This window comes from Syngnathus scovelli, chromosome 22, assembly GCF_024217435.2.
Source record: "Syngnathus scovelli strain Florida chromosome 22, RoL_Ssco_1.2, whole genome shotgun sequence".
Classification (NCBI taxonomy): Eukaryota; Metazoa; Chordata; class Actinopteri; order Syngnathiformes; family Syngnathidae; genus Syngnathus; species Syngnathus scovelli.
Genome location: NC_090868.1, coordinates 4,400,330 through 4,424,640, shown reverse-complemented (window position 1 = coordinate 4,424,640; position 24,311 = coordinate 4,400,330). Strand labels below are relative to the sequence as shown.

General features: G+C 44.4%; 1 protein-coding gene across 4 annotated transcripts in view; it reads right to left on the bottom strand.

Annotated features, from left to right (window-relative positions):
• grm8a (glutamate receptor, metabotropic 8a) overlaps positions 1-24,311 on the bottom strand; it is an 86,435-nt gene that overhangs the window by 39,591 nt on the left and 22,533 nt on the right. For 2 of the 4 annotated variants that reach the window (XM_049761236.2, XM_049761237.2), the window contains exon 3: positions 6,708-6,924. In XM_049761236.2, the coding sequence (XP_049617193.1) occupies positions 6,708-6,924 (217 nt within the window). Of the gene's footprint in view, positions 1-6,707; positions 6,925-14,389; positions 14,487-17,458; positions 17,559-24,311 lie in introns of those variants that run through there. The other 2 variants (XM_049761239.2, XM_049761238.1) reach the window with 2 other exon arrangements.

Below are 24,311 nucleotides of genomic sequence, written 5' to 3'. Positions count from 1 at the left end.
AAAAATCACAGTTGACTTCTTCAATTTAACAGGCTGCCTTGGCGCCATCCCGCCAAGAATCAATGAGTAGCCGCAGAATAGGATCTCGTTCTTCTTTGTTGGTATCGCTCGGCGGGAAATAACCGACTGACAACTTGTCAAAACCAAGTATGGATCAGTTCGTTTATTTTTTTTCATTCCTCACAGCTGGAATTCGGTCTATAAAAATCCAGTGGGGCGGCCATTTTGTATACCCGCCTCGAGGTTGAAACGGGACATATTCCAGATGTAATCTACGAAATAATGAGCCTCGCATTGATTTTCTGCTAAAGAAAGAACTGACTACTATAAAAAAAAAAAAGAATTATATCTGCGACTTCATCATTCGCTTCATAATTCCGGCAGTTAAATGTTTTCTTTTTTTTTTTCTACCAGGCGTTGTGAGTCAGAAAAGAGCCTGATCTCCAACTCCGGCTGTTCCCAGGTATTAAATTCCTTCTGCTTCGATGATCAGCTGCCTGTTACTCATTCCCGCATTCCGCTGCGGGGGTTTTGCATTTTCCACGACGCACACGCTCGCTAAAAAAATATATCATTAAAACTCCACTAAATGCATCTCCCGGTTGTGGTAATGAGCAATATTCAATAAATGCCGTTCAAATTTACGGCTGCATCCTAAACCGCAAGGATTAAAAATAAGAAATAAAAAAAAAAGTATTGCTCTTGGCGGTAAAAACTTCCAGAAGCCAGCGAGGGTGAGACAAACAAGAAAAGTGCAGAGTGAGACAAAAGCCATCTATTTTTCTCTTTCATTAAAGGTTCTCTGCATGCTGCAATGCTGGAAGAACAGCCGCGGGCGTGCGCACGCACGAGAGCGCTCGAGACCGCCGCGCCACGGCCAATAGACACTCGGCGCACACGCCAACTCGGACGCATAAGCGGCGGAACACGGCTTGTCGAGCGAGAATCGCATTTTGCCGGTTGCTGCTGGTGCTGCGTTTCCTTGGATTTTCTACCTCATGAATTTGGAATAGGGTCGAGCCTCTAGCGGATCCCTTCCTCTTATTTTCTACCCTTATCTTGTTTTTCTCTAATTACTTTAAACTCGAGAAATGACCCAAATGAGTCGAGGCCCCCCCTCGAGGCCCTGCTGTGAGCGATAAAGCTCCGTGTTACAAATTAATCTCCGACGCTTGACGGCATATAAAGTGTTGTGGTTTTTTTTGTTTTTTTTTTTGTTTTTTAGGGGGGGTCCGGCGTCTCTGGTGGCATCTGACCGCAGCGTGGGTGGGAAGAGGAGAAGAAAGTCGCTCAGACGCAACAAAGAATACACAGAACAAGTCCAACTACTGGTGGAAACTTTCTTCTTCCCCTCCCCGCTCTGCCTGGGCTGCCACGGCAACACGGTTAAAGTAATGACTAAATACATTATGTGTGATGGGGTGAGGTATTAAAAAAAAAAAAAATCAATGCATGTGTAATGTCAACGTTTTATTGAGCGTCCATCTAAATTTACTCACTTTGGTCGGCCATCTGTCAGCTGAATAAAGACAGCCCGGCAGCCCGAGTTTAGTTCCGAAAATTTTCCATTTAAGAAACTTTGACGTGTGTGCTTGAAACGAGTGGCTGGCAGCGGCAGATTAAGACCTTGGATAATACCGTGGAGGTCCTGGCTGAGAACGAGGGGTGGAGGATGACGCATTTGTCAAAAAAATGAGAATCCAGTCGAGACAATGGGAGATTAACGAGGCTGCAAATCTAATAAGAAGCCCTGAAAACAGCGTAAAGAGAAGCCAGGGGAAAATGCAAGCGATGGAGCCACGTACGATGCTGTGTAAATTACAATTTCCCGCTTTGAATAATAACAGACTGGCTGTGGAAAGAAAAGCGAACTTTCAAATTAGTGGGTTCAGCGGCGCCTCTGTCAAAGTTTGGGGGGGGAAGAAGCGGCGACGGAATGTTCCGGCCGTCATTTGTCAGGTTGGATTGCAGAGCGGCGTAATTGGCCCGTACATCCATTTCGATGTAAATATGGCGGCAGCCGATGGAAGGGAAAGAGCAGATCTTGAATTCTTGACATTATTTTCTTAATGACAACAAACAGATTAGTTTGCGAGATTTGATTTGACATCTAGCTCGATTGAGATCGATCCAATTAGTAGTTAAGCCAATGAGTCGATTAATCGGCTTCAGTTCCTCGCGCTGACTCTTAAACCTCCAAGTCAATAACTGACTGCGTTGGATCGAACGTGATGGCCGCAGTTCTGTTCGGATCGAACGGTTCTGTTTAATTTCAGAACTTTTTTCCCCTCCCGGAGAATTGACGGAGAGGAAATGACGATGGAGAGAAACGAGCAGTCAGACGAGATGGATGGAGAGCATCGATCCCCCCGTCGCACATCCCGGCGTTCCGACTTTCCGACACGGCTTGTTGCTAACGTAACAATGCAATCGCCGTGCCGACAGAGTTGTAATTCTGGTCCAGTCACTCGGGCTAATCAGCCTCGTGCCGGCCCGCCATCCATCAGCCGGGTCCTGTCGGAGGACGAGTGTGCGTTTGCAATCTTTGGAGAGAAACGACGAGATGTGTGCACGCCTCGTTTGATTTATTAGCAGCAAGACCGGGAGTAAGGATCTACAAATGGAGTGTCACGCGAGGGTACGGGGATATTTAATCAGATTAAAAATACAAAAAAACGCACAGTGTTGGACAACTATTGGATTTCAATGTAGGAATTGATTTATTCGATGAGTTGAATGCTTAGCCGAAGCGTTTTGTGTCCGGCCAATGAAACCACAGTAACCAAAGCTCACTGAGCTGGGAACAAATCAATTCAGGAAAAGCAGTAAGGGGGGGAAATCCTATTGGTCATCATATCGGAGCCAACTGATAGAAATTGGCAATTTGGGCGAGATGAGATGAAAGTGGCGAGGGTAATAATCAGCGTCTTTTAATGTCCTGTGGAGACGGCAATGCGATTCCACAAAGGGTTGTTAACTCCTAATGGATATTGTCGCTTTCACCCAGCTGGGAGACGGCGACCATAAGGCTGGCATCACCTCTATTTTAATACAATCGTCTGTTAATGACCTCTGGAGCATGATTTAGATTGAAAGGAATTGCAAAAAAAGGAGGTCGGACAAAAAAAAAAAAAAAATCTTTTGCAAGATGCCAAGGATGAGCTAGCAAAGAGCTCGACGGAGCGCGTGGGCCTTGGTTCACATGAGCGTTCTCCAAAGACAGCTTCACCTTGAGATGAATACCAAGGCCGCTTTAATTAGTTACACATGGATGGCTTGACGCTTGTACGACACCCACTCGCTCAAACCCCCTCCGAGCGTCTTCGGGCGCGCGTGACTCAGCGATGCGGGCCTCGATGAAAAGTCGAACGTTTCTAATGAGTCTAATGAAGGACATGAAGCGGGGAGCTAAATTGACCCGAGGGACAAAGTTGCGCATCCTTGAGAATCAAGGGAACATTTTTTTTTATCAAAAGCATCGTGATCTAAGCGTCAAAATGTGCACAATTGAGTATCGTTAGCATCACTAGCGGAATGGCTGAAAAATGGTTAAAACCGCCGAGACAACAAGATGGGTAAATAGACAAAAGTGCCAAGACTTGAGTTTGGGCAGCTGGTGCGCAGGTGTGTTTCTCCAGCAGCCATTTAAAAAGAAATCTCCAGACACAGGCTGGACAAACTGATTCACAGACCTCGAGGTTAAGGTGACATCTCCGCGCTAGGACCATTAGTCGCATTAGGGGGCGGAAAGCATTCCCTGCAGTACCAAGAACCTTTGTCCTTGGTGACTTTCAATTACAAGAAACGATAGAAGAAAAAGAAAAAATAAATAAATAAAAAACATATATAAAATAATTAAAAAAAAAATTAAATAATGGTTTTCATTTTTTTCTTATTTTTTATCATTTATATTTATTATATATATATTATTTATATACTGTGCATATTTTTTTAAATATTTGTAATTTTTTTCAGTTTTTTTCAATTACAAAAAACGATAAAAAAGAAAGGAAAATTATATATATATATAATTTAAAATTAAAATAATGGTTTTAATTTTTTTATTTTCTATCATTTATATTTATAATATACATTATTTATATACGATACATATTTTTTTAAATAATATTTGTCATTATTTCCTTTTTATTTTTTATTTTTTTATTTTTTTATTTTTTATATATTTAAGTTTATATGTACTATTTTTTTTTTATCGCTCGGAATTGATATAGAGTGAAACTGGCCCGAAACTAAAGACCAGAAGCTCCTGCAAAGCGCGGTGGAAAAAGGCGGCACATCAGTTCAGAGCCTGAGAACTAATTAAACGAATCGGGACATAAATGATTAATTACACTCTCATTTTCTTGCTTTCGTCGTCGAGTGCTGGCCTTTAGTTTGTCTATGTGGGTCATAGAGGCAAGAGTAGGTCATGGCACGTTTGAAAGCATTTCTGTTATTTGAAGCGCGTTTTAGCTTTCCGTGTGGCGTATTTAGCAATTCCCTCAGCAGGAGGGGGAGAGGCTCCCCCTCGGAGCGAGAACACCTGCATCTTTTGCTGAGCAATAAAATCAGACGGCAACACAGCGGAAAAGCTCCGCTCCACTGCGGATTTAAACTCGCTGGCCTTTCCCCCCCCGCCAGAGATAAGCCCTCCTGTTCCGTTCAAGAAATCCGACCGCATATCACAGATGGGGAAGTGAATTATCACCGCTTTGAAGTGCAAAGCGACACCGCTGACGGAAACGGGACGCGAAAGCGCCGCCTTGGATATATACGAGCGCCTCGGAAAGAAACAAAGTCCGTTTTTCATGGTTTGGCGTGGAGTTTTATTAGGTCTTGAGTGGGGAGGAAAGGGAGGCAAAAGCATCTAATCTACGCAGGTGACAGAAGTTTGGCTGCAATGTTGTAAAGCTTTCCCAAGACCTTAAATTGAAAAAGCGGCGGGAGAGTTCAGACCTCTGCCAAGGCTTGCGCGTTTGTCAACTGCCGACTCCGTTGACGGCCGTGATACATCTCCATAGCTAAAAAGCGGGTCAAGTTACATCCTGTTCCAGAATCTATTCCTCTTCTAGAACCTCGAATGTGTGTAATCTGGATCCGATCCAGATTAAATTCACAAATTCAGCTTCAACATGAGGATCCGGGATGCTCCAACGTCAAGAAAAAAAAAAAAAGCTATTTTTAGTTTGCGCCTACAGCAGTCATTTTTAAACGCAAATTTTTTTTTTGCTGACTGTCATGTGGACTGAAAAATTAGCTGCGGCAAACTTTTTCTCTCCTCCGGGGAGCCGAGCTCGGCAGCGGCGGCGGCACACGGAAGTAGGACATATCCCGCTCGGGACGCAGCGGCATCCTTCCGATCGTCATGACGACGATAAACCACCGCCTCGGCCACCTTTAGGCCCCGCTCGTTTATGGCCTGCTAACGACATTAGCATGCAAAAAACGCTCACGGAGGAGAGTAAACAATGGTGCGCCAATTAAAATGAACCCTCGCCATTAGCATGCGGAGAGCCTCGTATGGGCTGTAATCATCGCGCCGCAATCACAAAATAATCACAGACAAATTCCCGGCGGTTCACAGAAAAATGGCAAACGGTCCACGAAACTCCGCCTCTACTTAGCGCCTCAATTTTGTTTCAATCACCACCTGGCCATTGTTGGCTGTTCGGGCCCTGACATCGTCTTACGTGCTCACATGTGTACACAAGCGACTGCTGTCACAGCATGTCGCGCACACACACACACACACACACACACACACACACACACACACACACACTCGGAGGGCAAGAGAGCGAGCGCACTATCTGCTGACTCGTCTCCAACACACACACACACGGTGATGTGACACCGCGGTAAACATCGATGTGCTGACTGCCGCAGCTCGCAGCCCCGAGGCGAGCCGGCTCCAAACATGCACACAGAAGAGTCGGAAATGGACGCTCGAAAAAAAGAGAGGGGGGGTTGGGGGAGCGAGATGGTTTTTCAGACCCGTCAGTCAGTAAATATTTGCCCAAAGTGATGTTTCGCAATAAGACAAGGAAGCCGGGGCCCATTTCGCATCCGTCAATATCACTCGGCGCGTTTCGCGAGTTGATGCGAGGCGGCGTCTCGACAGATTCCGGTCTCGTTTACTCTCATGCAATTAGCTTGCTCTCTCGCCTCACCACTTGCTCTCTCGCTTAATCCGGCCGTGATTGTGAATTGACTCTTAACGCCATTCATTGCTAAGATGCTTTTAAATAAACGCGTGAGCAAATATGAAAGAGCCGAACGCACCGACACCGCTTGGGGGGAGGGGGGGGGGGGAGCACTTCGATACAAATGCAAGTGGCCTAGATTGTATTTGTTTACTTCCGCGTCTATTTCAGGTTGGGAGGCTTGGAGATGAAAAGAGACGGAGAATAAAACCACATGTTGGCATTTCCCTTCCTTTTTACTCACCTTTGAGATGCAACATCACAGATAAATACGCATTTGATATCAACATTTTTTTTTTCAAGTGCTACCGGTTCGACATCAAAGGAGGCTTTGGTTAAGACTTGAAATGTAGAAAAGCACCCGACGCATCTGAGGTGATCTTAGAAGCTAAACTTTCCAACAATTCTGGTTTAAATCACCTGGGCGCAAAAAAAAAAATTGCGCCTTACCACAGCCCAAAATCTATTCACAAAAATGCAATAAAAAATAATCTGGTTCCTTACCGGTTTCCCGTGAGATCTGGACGAAGGCCTCCACGCCGCTTTCGCCGTAGTTTCCCTCAGAGGCCAACGTGGACACATAGTTCCACTCCATGGCTGTCACAATGTCCATCATGGCCTGTGCCTGGTAGGAGTCCGGCGGGACCACGCGGGAGAAGAAGTCGTAGCGGGTGTTGTCGCTCAGCTCGGGGGCCGTGGAGGCGTAGCTAATCTGTGGGATCTAAAGACGGCGGCGAGAGAGAGAGAGCGGGAGAAAAAATGAGTAAGGGATGAGAACCAGAGCACGTCTTTAGAGCTGATGGACTCTCACACATAGGTATGTGTGAGAGGCTGACAGGTAGATTGATTTTTCCCACCATCAAGGGCTGTGCTGGCCGCCACGCACGCTAAATAGACGTCTCATTAGCATTCGTTACAAAGTTTCGGCAAACATACATTAAAGTGTCAGCTGTCTGTCACGCGCACATCAGAAGTGCTGAGCGCAGCCGAATCGGGATCAGGATGACGGTAAGCAATTAAACATGGACGTGTGTGTGTGTGTGTGTGTGTGTGTGTGTGTGCGTGTTTGATTTTCAAATGCCTTTATTCCCTTTTATGTGAAGCCGCTGCCACTTTGCATCTGCACGTTGGCATTTTCTAAAGGTCGCCAATACCTCGTGTGACTTTTTTTTTTTTTTATGACATGTCCAGCTTCTTCCTGTTCCAACACAAATGATGATCATTTTTGTGGTTATTTTCTCTGTATGAATTTTTTTAATTTTTATTTTAAGCGCGATATCGTCGCAGTGACAGCGTATACATAATTCATGGAGGCCACAGATGGCAAATAACCCAAAACTCAAAACAATTGGCGAAACAACGCGTGCGCGCTCATGTAAGTTAATGAGCATTTTCGCTTGTCCTCTCGCTCTCGTTGCAAATAGACACATCTCCATTTCAAAGGGGAAATAAAAGGCACGGCGGCGTGGAAATGCGATATTTATCTGTTTACGAGAGCGGCGCAAACGCGACCGGGTGACCTGTGCAAACTCTCCACTTTGATCTTTTGTTTATTTTAGATTCTACAAATGTGCAGAGAATGGAGAAGTATGCAAATCGGCCGTGCTTTATTTTCATGCACCTGTTAGACATTTCATAATACTGCAAAAAACGCACTCACTGGTGGAGCGAGGAAATTCTTAAAAAAAAATAATAATATTTGATGTATTTTCCCTACAGATGGAAATGTAGAAAAGGGAAAAATATATAAAAAACATTAAAAAGTCGACTGAAGCTGTCCAAGTATATTTTGAGGAGGCCTATGCCCCTGTGGCCCCCCCTCTAGCGCCGCTTCTGGCCGCACTGAAAACATCAAATTTGTCATGAATACACTCCAAGTCACTTTACAGCGCAATTATAGCACAGCTGAATTTCGAATCCTGGGTCGCCAATGTGGCGCGAGATGTAAGTTTCGCCTCCAAAATGAGCGACGTTGGGAATTAGCGGCGAGGAAATTAATGGCTTGGTTCACCCACATCGCCGGGGAAGGAGATTACACTTCCAATCCTCCTATAATTCCATTTGCTCTAATGAATGTGTGTGTGTGTGTGTGTGTATGATACAGCGCGAAAAAGGATGCACTGCTTAAAAGGGAGTTTCAATTAGCGCTGGAAACACTCCTTTGCATTTATATACCTTGAAGAAAAAAAAAAAAAAGCTCAGTGCTGGCTGAAAGGGCAAGTTTTGTACAACATGGTCACACTAGTCTGACTTCCTTGAGTTCAATTCATCCCAAAAAAAAAAAAAAAAGTTTGTCTCTAGTGGTGTTGCGGTACCATAGTGAGAAATGTCAGCACACTCCTTTCTTCAGCGACCTTTTTCAAATCCCTCTTTGCCAGGGCCCGGTGATACCGAGAAAATTTGAGGTCCGAATTTGCTCTTTGGAAAGAAAGAAGTCCAGCGATTTATATGATAATAATTACGTATGATCACGGTGCGCACGTGTGTCCAATACATGTACTGTGTGTGTCTTGCGGTAATGGAGCTGTCGTGCCCATCGCGCGAGCGAGAGCCTGATTGATCACCCGGGTCGGGAACTAATTAACCCGACCGAATCGCAGACTCGCTTTACATTAAAACACACACAGTGTCATGTGAAAGTGCCAGCTGGCTCATCACGATGATTTACATTCTGAATTTATTATTTGACGACGGTAAATTTGATGTATTTGGCAGCCGGGTCAGGACTTTCAGCTACAGCTTAGAAATCAATGTTGTAGCAAAAAAAAAAAAGGGAAACGTTGGCTGAATTTACAAATTTGACAGCCAGGAGTCAAGCATCTTAAACTTTAATTGGCACGCCGAGTTCCAAGATGGCGGACGGGCTCACCTGCTGTTGATTTTAATTGCCGCGAATGTGACGCGGGCATTGGACAGGCCAAGTCGGGGTTCAGGGTCTAATTGGGAAGAGGGGGACCTCCACACACTGCGGGGGCACAAAAGTCCCCACGTGTCGCACGAGACAAGAATTGTATCTCCACTTTTGGATCTTATTTGAGGAATCCCCAACCGTTGAATTCTTTTTTTCTGTATCGACAGAAAAATCTACTGACTGATGAAAGCAAAAAAAAAAAATCAGATGGTCGTTTTAAACCGCGGTAAATTTGCAAGCTAAATCAAGCTAATAGACGGCCAATATTGATCAATACCACACACAAGTCGTTCCCATTACTCCTTATTTATGACCGCAACCTTACAGTATTTCAAAAGCTTGTTAAGCGTTGTTTACAGCGGCAGGCTTTTATCCAAAGACAGGTCAAATTAAATAATGCGACTATATAACATATTGATTGCGAGCTGAGAACGCACGGCATTGACTTTGCACTCGCTCATTTTCTTCGCTGCTTTTATTTGCCGCAAAACAACATTGGCGTGCCCCGCCGTTGCACCGAACATCACAGAGAGCGTTGAGTTTAAAAAAAATAAAAAAAATGTTGACAAGCAAATACGCAAGGATGAAGGATGAAAATTGGGTAAGGTGGGGGGGCGGTAAAAAGGAAGCTACCTGGAGAGGAAAGACAAACAACAGAAGACAATAACAAAAGGACAGCTTTTTAATAAGAGCCAAAAAGGAAACAAGAAAAGAAGAGAGAGTGACGGACGGATTTACAGGTGTAATTATTGCCAATGCCAAAATGCAATCAAAGATCGGGACGGGAGGATGCAACCAGCGTGAAAATCAACACAAGTGACATTGATGAGAGGGAAAAAGCATGAAGGAATGCAGAGACAAAGTCGCTTTTGAAATGCACACGAGTGCTCGGGTTCACCTCCAATGTTAGTGTAGGCGCCCTTCATATGAACCGGATTACAAATTCTTTTTCAAATCTCCGTATTAAAAGCGCCAAGCTGACTATTAATTAACCATCATGACGACTACTAATACTCACTTTGGGGTTGGCTATTAGCGCTGCTAGCTTAGCAGCACTCAACTTCTCACTATATCAAATAAAATGGCTTCTTGGTTGATGCAATTCTTGATATTTTCTTTAAAACTAATTAATTTATTTATTTAATATCTTTTAATATATTCTTGATATTAGTGTTGTGTTAGATGTTATGCTACTAGCTTAAATGGTATCTAGCCATTGCTACTTTTGCAACACTGGTCTTCCCACAATGGCTTTTACACTGGTCAACAGGTTTTTATTATTCCTCATTTTTTAAACTCTGAAAATGTATGAAATTTACTTTTTATACCATGGACATGACATTTTGGAACGCTTCTGTGGTTAGTTTTATTCTTGGCACTGCTAGCAGAGTGGCAATCTATTAAAACAATAAAAGTAAGTTTATGCACATACGGAATTTGACATTGAAACTTTAAACAGTACAGAGTTTGACAAAATAAAGTTTGAAATATTAAATCCTGCTATCGTAATGTTAACATTTGCTCCGAAATGCCACAGATGGCCTACTCGAAATTAGCATACTTGTACATGCCGCGGTAATTATAAACCGCTTTTCTCGGCTTATAATCACGCTGCATTTCTTACTACGCTCTGTATGTTATGGCACACAACTCTAAATTCAAATTTGCCTGGATACTCTAATTTAATTTAAGTTTCGTAATCTTAATCACATTTTTACTGGATAGCATTCCCCTCAATTAACTGCCAATTAGCCGAGGGTATCGGCCACCGCGCCGCGTGTATAAATAAATAGCACAAATCGTGTGACATTCTCCTCGGTGTCAGCACACGGGTGGCGAGGCACCGGCTAAAACTGAAGGCGTCACGCAGCCGCGGGGGCGAGGGGGGGGGCTACATGCTAGGCGTTGCGCGGAGCTGTGATAGCAACTCATCGCTTGGGTCAATTTGAATTTCAAGAGGAACCTTATTAAAAACTGCACTTATCTGCAAGCAATTTATGACCGAGGTGATGAATCTGCACCTGCTGCTGATCAAAAAAAAAAAGGTCACGAGAGGGAAATGAAGTGAATCATATGTAGAGCAAACAATCGCACATCATTCCGATTGTGACCACGCTCGATTCTCGATCCAAGGCGCCCACCTGCGGCTTCACATCTTACTTTTGTTTTTCCCCGCCGTGAAACAAAAGTGCTTTCTGACACCACTCCATTGTCACTTTATGCATCTCTCTAAAAGTGTGTGCGCGCCAAGACATGCGTGCGTTCACGTGTGTGGAGGCGGGGCATGGACGTGAGCACTCGACACCTGCCGCCATCCATGCGCGACGTCGGCGGCGCATCTGTCTGGTGCCCTGGTGTGCGACCGGCGCCTCAAATGTCATGAATTCATAAAAGAATCTAAAGACTTGCAGTGCCGCTTTGCTGATGGAAAATAGATTACACACACAAGTAAGTGTCAGGAGAATTACTCATCGGCGCTCAGAGTCAGATTGTTATGGAGCCTCATTTATCACAAAACGGGACCGATACAAGATAGATTTGGACATATTTTAGTTGAAGAAGCCCAGTTTGTAAACGGAATAAGACTCCATTGTGAAGGGAGCATCCAACTAAAAGCCTCGATTTTTAAAAAGTGCTCTAAAAATAACGATAAGACAAAGAGTGAAAGAATCGTCATTGAAATTTGAAAGCGAGGGGGGGCACTGCCCCAGGTGCCAGGCCAGATTTTGGGGTATTTTTTGAAATCTTTACAAGATTTTTTCACCACATTTCCACCATAGGAATGTATAATGAGGGGATTAAAAATAAATTGACGATTTTATGTTTAAAAACATTTTTTTTTAACCCCCCCGAGATATCCTTGTCCACCCCCGTCAGGAAAAAAATAATCCTAGCACCGCCACTGCGTTTACTAGCCAACAACAGCGGCTATTTATTTACTTCATCAGATGTTTTCACTTGTTAAGATGTTGCGCAAATCTGCATCAACAGCAAGCGCCCCCCCCCCCCCCCCCCAAAAAAAAAGTCCACTTTGATTCAACACTTTACAGGTTTCCTCGGCCGCAGTTGAGGGCTGCCCTTCATCCCCGAAAGGACACGTACACAGCTGGAGCTTTAAACCCACCAATTTGAGCGTTAGCACGGAGCGCGATTGCTCGCTCGCTGTTTGCCCTCCCCGGTTTCCAAAAAGGCCTTGATAAGACCAAGCCTTGAAAGTAAATCGTGCTACTGAGCTGAAATGTAGAAAGCGGGAATCTATGAAGGTCATGATTAAAATTAGGACGTCGGCGGCCGCTCCATCGATTGCCGTTGCGTACCGAACTTTTCTCGCCGTGCCTTTAAAGAGGGCAAAAGTGATGCGAGCGTGTGGCGTTTCGCAACAGCAGCTGGGCTTCATTAAAGCGAGCGACGGTGGCAATATGGACGCTTTGCCCGAGCCGCTGGGGAGAACGCCGTCAAGGCTGTGGGAGGACGGGCCTCGTTATGTGCTCCGGGTTCTCTCGAGGCTATCATTTTATTTTTAGGCAGGCGTGCGCCGGGGAAGCCATTTTTTTGTCCAATGCAACAATTGACGCAGCCCCTTGCACACTATTTGAGTCACATGATGACAAGCTACATTTTTTTTTTTTTTAAATCATCACAGTTCATCGAAGGATTATTTCATGTTCATCCCGTGGCACACAAAGGCGTCAATTCCATTTTAGTCGGCAGATAAAACCGCTCAGGTGGCTTACAAATTTTATTGTGCGTGAAGCTTTATAGACTGCTGAAAAATAACAAAGTAATTACATTTATGTACGTTGAGGCCATTTTTGAGTCATTAGCGAGAAGCAAGCCAGACCTCTGCCAAGGCCGAATATTAAACAAGCGAGTGGAACGGAATACAAAGCAACACAATTCACTTAACAGTCGCAACCCGTCCAAGAGCAAATAAAACGACCACTAGAGGGCGACGGAAATGAAAGCAAAGTAGGGAGAGCTTGAGATCGTGAATGGATAAATGGATTGTTTCATGGGTGGAAGTGGTGGTAGGTAGTCAGGAGGGGGCGGGGCTTTTTTTCTCAGGGTTCAGTGAAGGGGAGATGATGAAAGATTTGACAAAAGAAAAGGTGGGATGTGGAAGCTAAGCAGTAATTGAGAGAGCTTGACAGTGGATAAATGTCAGCGAGGATACTTGAATGAAATATGCAGAAGTCCAAAAAAAAAAAATGAAGACAGATGAGGTGAGAAAAAGACGTGCAAATGGCGTTGGGCGATGTGACAAATGGGATGACACTCAGTTGAGCAAAACAAAAAACAAAAAAAAACTATATATGAGCTTGTTTTTGAGGGGGAATATTATTGCTGAATTTATTCCGGGGCAAATAACCAGCTCATTTGTGCGCCTCCGTACGAGTGTTTAATTAATAACCGCTGACATTTTCCCTCACAACACATGAATGCCACTTTTGCCAATTATTATTTCGGTGTCATTCAGGGAAAGATGGAGAGTCAACCTGTAGCCAGCTGGCTTTTCGGAACCAGACGACCTTTTCCCATTGTGCTCAGTTTATCCGCCGTTGTAGCTATAAAGCCGCCGCGCACATGAATGGCTTCATATTGCTAATTAAAAAGTCATCTGATGTAGTATGGCGGGAATATATTTGCTCGCCGCTAATCTAAAAACATCCCGTGCATCAAACGTGACCTCATCGCCACCGACCCCTCCCTCCCGGCTTTTTCATCTTCACTCCCTTGTTCCCCCGCCATCACGTCCTGCTTTTATTCGTCGCCCGGCTTATTTACACCTCTGTCCCCCGCGGGTGTCCTGTGTCGTTCTGTCCTCAGAGCCCTCGCCAGCCGCCGTGCATTTCGGAGAGAGAACTAACGTGATAAATTGGTTGCAAGTATTCGTGTGGGAGGTGTTGATTGGCTTTGCAAATGGAGTAGCGACACGCCGATTCTGATTAATAACCGATTAATCGATTGTATAATGAATACAATGAATCTCTTAAAAATATGTCGCAATATGTCCAAAATATCCCAAAGTATATGGTGTAACTTCCACTAAATTAGGAACAGACAGGATTTTTTCAAAGTCAAATTTAAAAATCGGAGCTGTCTTCTGCCCTCTGATTGGTTGCTTTGAGCAAAACTTTTGAAAGACAAGTTGACAAGTGAATCCGATTCCACAGTAATAAAAGTCATGTCGACAATATTTCGAACGAGGCCTCCGCTCAACATGCTAACAGTGTTGTTTCCTCTCTCGCTATATGTCATTCTCACCAATTCTCACCTCCTCTCTTCCATTCGCATCTTCCTAACAATCTTCTTTCCCCGTCACACATTTAGAGCGTGGCGCCGCTTTCTTAACGCTCATGTTTCATGTGGCGCTTGGAAAAAAAAAAAGAGATCACAGAACCAGCAAAATGTTTTAACTTAAGAAGGGTAAAAACATGCATTTGTGTATTCCCCACCCGCGGCGTCGCTAACAATTCTCTCAACTACTTGTTAGCGGTCGACCTTCGAGTGACACCTTATCAAACGGGCGGGTGATCGCCTGAAGGAACATTTGATGGAAGTCAGCGTGGAAAAGCAGAATTATTTTTATTTATTTCCTTTGTTTTACGTTAAAGTAGAACTATGCTAGGACGCTAAGTTTAGAGTTCGCCTTATTAGCATCAATGCTAATTTTGGTAGCCGATCTACGGCGTTTGAAAATTGCATTTAAAATAGTTTAAGCACAGCCGTTAAGACTGTGAAGGTGTACCTAATGTTGTGGCCTTCAACAGCAAGAGCGTTCGCTCCTATGTCATCTTGTCAGTCGGATGAGTTCACTTTAGGGCTTTCAAATCTTTGTTAAAAAAGACTCATGAGTCAGCTTTTAATGAGTGCTGTTAAGTGGCTCGAGTCTGGCACGTCAGCAAATTTGGAAGTCAATCGGTCAGATAGGGTTGCGCATGAAGTTATAGCTAACGAGCTAATCGTCTGGCGAGTGCCAATCTGATGCTCAATGAGGGAGCATAAAACTGAGGAGGGCATTTTTTTCAGACTGAAACGGTTTTGTTTGAGGAGTCTGTCGAGTAAAATTAGAAGAATAAAAAAATCATGTTGAACGAAGAGTCATTTTCCAGCAATTTCCGAAAGCACGTCACTCTGACAAACGCCTGCGGAAGAAGCGAAGCTTGGGGCGCAACTTTTTAAACAACACAGAGAGCCTTTAAAATTCAAGGAAGACAAACAACGAAAAAAAAACAAACCAAAATCTCCCGAAGCATCCCGTAAGCCTCCGCCGCTGTGTCATCATCCCTCCCCATCTCGCCTCGTCTGGCCTTAAGACAGATGACTTTCTGACTTTTCGGTGATTTCTGTCAGTCACTCTCAGTCCATCTGTCAGTCTTGCGATGGGGATAATCAGATGATGTCTGTCATGCGAGCGGTCTGTCGGTCAATCTCGCTTTTGTTGGCGAAGACGACTCAAATGTGCTCGTACGACTTTGCCCGTCAGTGAGAATACATTAGTGTCGCTTTGGCGGGTAGTGTATATCAATATGAAGCGTAGAAGCTAACTTATTTGGAGGACGTCCAACATTGACACTGTACACATATAAATTGAGTAAAAATCTTTAATTTATTATGTATATTTTAAAGCTAATCATTTCAAAAAATATATAAAATATACTAATTATGTTAAGTTGCTTGCCAGCCCACCTTTAACATCGTATGTTAGCATTAAGCTAGCACCATGTTTCGTTTAAACACGCTTTCATGTCGAAATTGACATTTATGTTGCTTTCACATGCATGCAACCACTTTTCGCCCTTTTACGATGATGCGCTGAGTCTCCAAGTGACACGATCTTTTGCTATGATCCACAACCTCAAGCTCTCCCAAAGAGACAGGGAAGGAACGAGAGGAGATGTTTAATTCATGGCCTTATGTCATTAAAAATATATCTGGGCATTGAGGCACGGATCCGTTCGACATGGGATGAGCTGAAATATGAAGGAGGCAAAAGATGCACGAGCGCACGTACACACCCCTCACTGTACGTGTTGGGCCAATACATCTTATTTGGCCGGCGTGATGGATGTAACAGTTTGCAGCGTGGCGGAACGTGTTGCGGAAATGTGTTTAGAATTGCTTTGCGGCCGCGCCGAGCGATTTTTTCCCAAAGAGGTTCCGAGTCAGGGATACGATGCCATTGTGGTGTGAGTGACTGATGCACAAATGCAACGCTTTAGGTTGCATGTTGATGCGATGTGACGGCTGCATATGTCGCGCCGCGCGGCAGATTGACGAGCGTGCTCGTTTTTGCATTTGTGCGCATCCGCAAATTTACGGCGCGCTCGGCGGCGTTGACACCTCGCGATATCGTGCTAAGTGGGGAGTTTTATACGGTTTGTCACCTGTAATATGCGGCGTGCTGGGAAAGCTCGCATCCCAAATTGGATTTCACAACTAGATTTGATTAAGGTTTGGATTTTTTTTTCCCTCTCCCGCTATCAAAAGGAAAATGAAAGATTACTGGAGCACCTCGTGGTCATTTCAGCTGGAACTGTGACTTATGATAGGAGGCTTTTGCCAATTTCAACTCTCCACTTTTCAAGCAGTGAGAAGAAAAAAAAAGTGCACAGCAGTAGCTGAATTCTTTCGATGGTGCGGAACTGATTAATCAAAATTGGAGTGGAAGACTCGGCTGGAAACAACATAGGCGCGAATGATTCGGTCAAAGGTCTGGTCTCACACAAGAAAACATTCAAGTGATACATTTCCAGGAATTAGCCGGGCTCTCTATCATTCACAGAACATTAAAGGGCTACTTTATTGAACCTGTTCCGGCAACAAAAGTTTAATTAATTGACCTTTTAAAAAAAACCATTTCGCTACCTGCCGTCTACTAAAAATAGTAACAGCCAATCACGGCTCATGTGACGTTTACAAGCTGAGCCGTGATTGGTCGTCACCTGAGCCATTAGCGCATCATTAAATTCAACATGGGGGACTGCAGTATAGATATTAGATTAAGCCGCATTATGTTAAGAGTACAATATATATTTATATGTCGCACGCATGAACGCGAATCACTCCACGCATGCGGGGTTTGTTGTTAAAATAATAATTTTTTACCGAAACACACACAACAGCGGCATTTACAGTCACGACCCGGCGAAACTCCCGCTCACTGTCAACTACTTCCGGGTACTGAGAATACGTTACAAACATCACACACTGTCCATGTTCTACGCAAAATTATACATTGTACAACCGTAACCGTATGTATCATATTCTCAATCAATAATTAGCTCAGACTACCAGCAGTATTGCAAGTTCTGATCATCATCTTTTCAACACATTTACTCACCTGAAACACACCCAACAGCGGAAGTTACAGTCACGACCCGGCGAAACTCCCGCTCACTGTCAACTACTTCCGGGTACTGAGGACCCATGTAGTTGTCCCAGGTGCCTTATTGAAATCCCCAAATATTCACCACTAATACCATACAGTACTATTTGCAAATAACGGCATATAACGTGTTCAGAAACATCACAAAGTAATTAAAAAAAAATAACAAATTGTGTTTGTATGAATGTTCATTCAAGTGTCCCAAAAACCACTATGGGCCCCACATATATTTATATATCTTAAACTTGGTTAAGAAAATATACAATAAAATGCTGCATAGCTATAATATCCACTCCGAACTATCGTTATGAGTGGACAGCTGAGGCTTTATCATCCGTGTTGCTGCTGCCTAAAACGCACAACGAGTCAGGCAGGATATAAAGCCGCAGGTATCCTTGGTCTAACCTCACTCGGCCCGGGGCCATGCAGGGCCAATCGATGAACCTCATCGAATTGTGTCATGCAGATGAATCCTCAGCCTTGCTTTGCCCTAAAGCAAATACACCCAAAAAAAAAAAAAACTACAACTAAAAAACGACAGTTTTTCCACATCGGTATTCTAATGATGACCTCCTCAAACTTTTCCCGACAACACGGATGACGCCGACCCCGAAGGGAACGGCGGTGTGGTTTGAACATCTGCCGCCATTGTCGTTACACGAGGCCGCCACGAATAATTCAAGGCCCGCTGATAGCCGAGCCAGCGGGAACATGTTGGGTGTGATCGCGAGAGAGTCCCGTGTGGGATACCATCGCATACGCAACTGGTGCTCCAAAATACCACTTGAAATGAATATTGAATCGCACATGTTTAATTCAGGTTGAGTATTACACAGCGATGACGGAAGGGAAAGGGAATTCACGCTGGGAATGCGATGAGGATCCCTTCAAGTCAGATGTGGATCGACGGTAAAAGACGTCAATCAAAATCCAATCCTGGGGCTAGTTTGAAAATAACGTTGGGTTGCTCTCCAAACACGCAATCATACATAAGATTTGTAGCTATCTGCTGGAAATCTATTTGCTGTTTATATGCTCAGGTTTAAAGCAAGAAAAGAATAGGGGCTTGTGCGAGCAATCAAAATTCAATTACAATTAGTACACTCCACCATCGAAAAATTGGCACAATCGGCAAAAAAAATTTGATACAAGAAAACCATAAATTTGCCTTTTTTTATTACATCAAAATGATATTTTTTAAAAATGTTGCTAGGTTTACATAATAAAAATAAATTATTTTTTTATATTTATTGGTATTTATTTTATATTTATATTGATTTGGAAATGATTGTTTCAATAAATCAATTACTACCAAAAATAATCGTGATTAATATATTTCTTCCAATAATCGAGCAGCATCAGTTCTCCGCGAGAATTCCGTTATTCACCTCAAATAATGCGAGTTGGCAAATTCACTGGAGGTGCAATTCGATATCACCGTGTCGGGGGCCTGTAATCACATCAGCGAGTTGGCAGCGCAAGCGCCCGTTATAAAGCATTCTTTGATGCCGATGCTCTTTGGATGGACCGTCGCGACCACTGTGCCAGACCACACTGGCTCGAGTTAATCCCTCGCAGCTGTCGGGACGAAAGTCGGAAAATCGGAATTTAAAAAAAAAACAAAAAAACTCCATCGGTTACAATTACCGTTCCGCGAAAACTCCATTTACGTCTGTGTTCATTGTTCGGGTCATTGTTGCAAATGAGGCCCTTCAGGAAGACGGAGAGCTCCGAGCGCCATCTCAAGATGAATCACTCGGCGCCGTTTGACGGCAAATCATCATTATAAACAGATGACAAGAAAATGATTCCTCATTTCAGTCCAATAAAGCGAACTAAGCCCGCAATAATAATGATTGAATATTTTCACAGCCGTTTGTTACCGCCAACCCGACTTCCAATGTCATTAGATGGGAGCGACCTTCCATTGATTTCCCGACAACAAATAGTCGAGTAAAAGAGACTTTCTGAGCGTTGATTTGTGTTTTAATCGGACCTCGCCGTTGTGCCGTGATATGATTTATACGTCTCTGCCTGGATGAGGGCGGACGTTTGGGGATTGCTTGTCGAGGCGGCGTGCGGAATGGTAATAAGCGGAGATGAGTCACTTTTGCGACAGACCTTTAACACACACATGGCCGCTGACACACACACAGTTGTTGCTTCTCCACAATTGTCGCACTGCACATGTGCATCTCATTGTGGACAGGCGAGTGAAGGTCAAGGGCGGGTATGAAAAGAGAAAAAAAAAAAAAAAACACTCCAACAATTTCTATCCGCCTGTGCATGAATGATGAATGATCGCACACCCTTTGAGTGCGTATCACAACGTAATATCGCCGGGCAGGTCGGAACCAGCGGGGACTGACAAAACTTCTGATGTCTCTTCCCGAGCACCTGGTCCGACTTGAGAATGAATATTTATGATAAGCAAAATCAAAGATACTAATTAGAATATTGGGCCGACTCAGCAAAGTCGGCTTCCGGCACGCAGCGGCTTCATCGTGGGGATCTTTAGCCTCCCCGCTGAGGAGTCGGGAATTGTCCCTCCTGCTTTCTTTTACTAATCAATATTCATGAGGGAGTCAACAGAGCGAGGAAACTTTCATTGTTGAACGTACTCGCTTGCAGGTGTGTTGCTGTTGCGCCCGTTTTACAAGTAATCAAAACTCGACATTCCTTCAATTTGCCACTGTTGTTATTGCACCTTCTGCTCGGCGCCACCTGTTGCTGACGCATTAACATTCCCGCAAATAGATTTCCCAGTCGAAAGTGCGAAAAGCAACATTGAAAAATATCGCTTTAGCCAAGGAAGAATCGTTTCCTTGACAACGTCCTCGAGATAGCACGAGCGCCGCCTTCGAGGACCTACTGTAAATATCGCGTGCGTTGAATGTCATGGCGAGCAGATGGCGAGATGGCCGAAGGGAGGCAAAAGAATGTTTACAAGGTGACATGAAAACCGCAACGGTGTCTCGAGCATCCGCCTCGTTCAAACACACCTGCACGTAGAAGACACACACATGTAAGCATATGTCCACCGAATGGACAATTTACGCTGTTGTTCAAGTATTAAGTCCTTCACAAAAGAAGAACAACCAAGAGGGATTTGAGGCGATGTTGGTCAAGCGACAGATGGTCAGAATAAAAGGAGGAAGACGGATTCAGAAAAAGAAGAGCTTTGGACCGAGTCCAGATAAGCAGACATTTTGAACGGCACCTATGAAAGAGCTTTCTGATTGGACTCGCTCAAAGAACTGTGCCATGACTTACGACAAACCCAAAAAAAAAAAAAAAAATCTGGTGAAGTCGAGTGAAAAGCACAGACTGGTTCTTGTCGGTGGTTTGGTTTCCGGCACAAAAATGCAAAGTCACTCTGGGAATTTCAATAACATTCTCTCGGCAGCCGTGTTAGCGCACACAAAGCAAAAACACTTGTGCGACTAAACGAGCCCGCTTTTCTTTCCGCCGGCCTGATCTGGCTTCTCCCGAGGGGGGGGTGGGCATCCGCTGCCCCTGACTCAAGCGCTCTCAGCCTCTTTCCACCCTGTCAGGGGCCATTTCTTCAGCTTGGCTGGTCATTTCCAGACCTGCAGGAACCCCCCTTCAAGCCTCAGCTTCCCCACCAGGCAGGGGGAGAGAGCTGGAGCACCTCGTCGCGTCGGACGTAAGCTAGCTTGTTTCACGCTCATTAGCATGCAAACACCGTTGCGGCTAGCTAGCGCTATTTTCTTTCATTCCGCATCTGGAGGGTTGGGGAAAAACAGTGAGTTTCAAATTGAGGAGGCGTCAAATGACCTCCGACGAGGTGGAGGATGTCTCTCTGGAAAGATCTCAGCGGGGGGGGGGGGGGTTGATCAATACATGAGTTGCCTCAGCTAATTGAATGTGACGTTCATAATTGCAGGAGCTACAGCGAACATGTCACGGAGCCAAATGCCAACAGCCGCGTCTCGTCCTGGCTTTTTATAAGACAACGGGCGCTTTTATTGGAGGTCACGTCGGGTGGAAGCCATTACTCCGCATTGATTCCGACGCTTAAACACAACGGCGTGATCATTGGGAGACATGCGGGTTTATCTAGCGTACAATAAACAAGTATCAATACTTGATTTATAGATGGAGGTGAAAAAGATGGATGGCGTTGCAAGCGGGGGAAGGAAGAAAAGTGAGTTAAGACGGATTCCGGCGAGCCGGGAGTGACGGGAACAAGGGCTGAAGGGACACGGGCGGAAGACAAACAGATGAGTCGGCGGCCAGGCCGGCAGCGAGGACGCACAGTGTGATGATGGACGAGAAAATAACATCTCCGGTCCCCTCGAGTGCGACCACTGTTTTCCATCCGCTTTCTTTTTTTGCATCTGCGATTGCCTTAAGGGCGCCATTGATCACAGAAGACACGGCGACTACCATCGGCTAAAGTTATGGGACACTTAATCAATCGGGGTAATCAATCCAATCCTGATGCGTTTGTCCGACTCGCGAAGAAATCCAGAACATCACTCTTAGAGGTTGGTGACATCTTATCTTGCTCACCCGGGCATACCACCAACTACAATCTCATTCATTCACAAAGTCTGCAGTACTTAGCTGGATAACGAACCACGAAATAAAATTAAACCTCTTGCCCTTTTCTACGTGTGGGGAAATACATAACAATAATATGACACCGGGAACCTCAGCGGGTATATTTATTCCGAGGTTTTATCTCAACTCTGGAGTCTGCGGGGAGGTCCAATTCACACCCGCGCTCCCCAAAAAATGCTGTCTCAGCATTTTATAAAGCTGTTCCTAACGTACTCTGGCAGTGGAGTCGAAACACAATGTAGGCCACGAGGGGGACGTATAAAACTCGGGAGCGGTTATTGGTGCGGCGTGGCACGTAGCGAGCGGCTAACGTCGGAGAGGAAAAAATATTATTTTTATCACGAATAGTCGGCTGCGGAGGCACACGTATGTTACCATCTGTTATCTCGCACATCTTTCATTACTCTTCTACCGAGGTAAAGGAGTCCCCATTTTCTTCTTGACCTCCAAGGTGTCCTCGAGGACCCCCCCCCCCGCATCTGTTATCTGTTAGCGTCTTCAACACCGCTTCTATTAGCATCTTCTCCTGCCTAACAACAATTTCCGTTGCTCCATCACTCAAGCGTACCTCCGCGTGAGGAAGAAGGGGGGCTTTAAAAAAAAAACATGTTTTTTTTTTGTCACTTGTCAAATGAAATTTAGGAGGTGTTGTCTTCAAGGGTATTTTCATCATCAAATTTCATTTCCTTTGCAGACTTTTAGCCCTGACAGACTGAATGAGTGACTGAGCGCCTGCGTTTTGCATTTATCTTTATAGCGTCGGAGACAATATCCATACTCGGGAAAATTGCCGGAGGCGGGGTCACATTAGAGCGCCGGGTTGGACTCGCGCCACACGGAGGTAACGTGGTTACGTGGAAGTAATTCCGTCACGATATGCAGTGTGGAGAACAACACAGCCAGGCAGAGGAATAACAATGGGAAAATAATGTCTTTATGTGCGCCATCCCAGCTCATTTTAGAGTATTAGTAGTAGCCGCTAATCCATTCCAGTCTTAGATTGTGCTCGTGCTATTTAGCCGACAGTGGGCAGTATATAAATTGACACACTAAGACGAGTTTCACAACCGACTCGGTCGTTTTTCCGCAATGGGAAAAATTATTTTGTCTGTCTACATGTGTTGCAGCACCGTTTGTGTTCAAGCATCTATTATTTAAAGCGCTGCGATTACAACAACGCCGATGCTAAATTCGTTAGCCTGTCTATGGTGTTTTGCATTTTATGTTTGCATTAAGCTAAGGTGGGTATTATATAAAAACCTCTAAACCGTAAATGACAAATGTGTGTGGTCAAACATGAGAGGGAAAAAGTGTGTTCTAAATATCCGTGTTCATGTGGCAATGGACTAAGTGTGTGTTGAACACCCTCTGACTTTTCACAGCATGGTGTGCGTGTGTGTGTTTGCCCAACAAGTCGAGGGACAACCCTGTGGTGAATGACCAATAACTGACTTGGTCAGTGAGCCGGATATCCCTTTGGCACACTGCCCTCAGCGTGAAACAAACACACATGGCTGAAACTGGGAGCACTGAGGAAAGCAGACAGTTGGTGCGCCATGATACTCCCAAAAAAAAAAAAATACAGCGGGGGCAGCACTGCTGAATTTTTTGCTTCGACTTAAAAAGAATCAAATGTGAAGGTCTACTAGCCTAATGCTAACACATAATGCAAAACACCATAAAATGGCTAACAAAACTAGCATGTTATAACGACGGCTAGACCAATAAGGATTTTTTTTCGGCCGATTCTGATATTTGGCAAAATAAAATTTCGATTATTTTAAAATGCATATATCGACTAAAATGGTTCCTTAACGCTTGCAACAATTTGACTGTTTTATAAAACACTTTGTCCTTCACACACATTACAAAATGTTTTCTCGAATCAAACATTTTGCAGTCCTGTTTAATTGCAGCGCATTCCACTCCGACAGGCTCATATTGTTTTCAGTAAAATCATAACAACAATTTCTTTTACGTCTCCGCCGAGACCCAAAGAGCTGGCACGACTCATCTGGCACGCAACAGACACCCAGGTGCCAGCGATCGACGTGGAAGACTGTAAAGCCGCGTCGCTAATTGTTTACTTCATAACACCAAGTTATGTTCCGCGCAAGGAGCTAATCATGCTGTTAGCGAAGCGGGGAGGGAGTTAGATTTTCTCGCATGTCTTTGGAGAGCTTTCAAATGTGTTTTAGCTAAATGTAGCTGGGTTGGATTT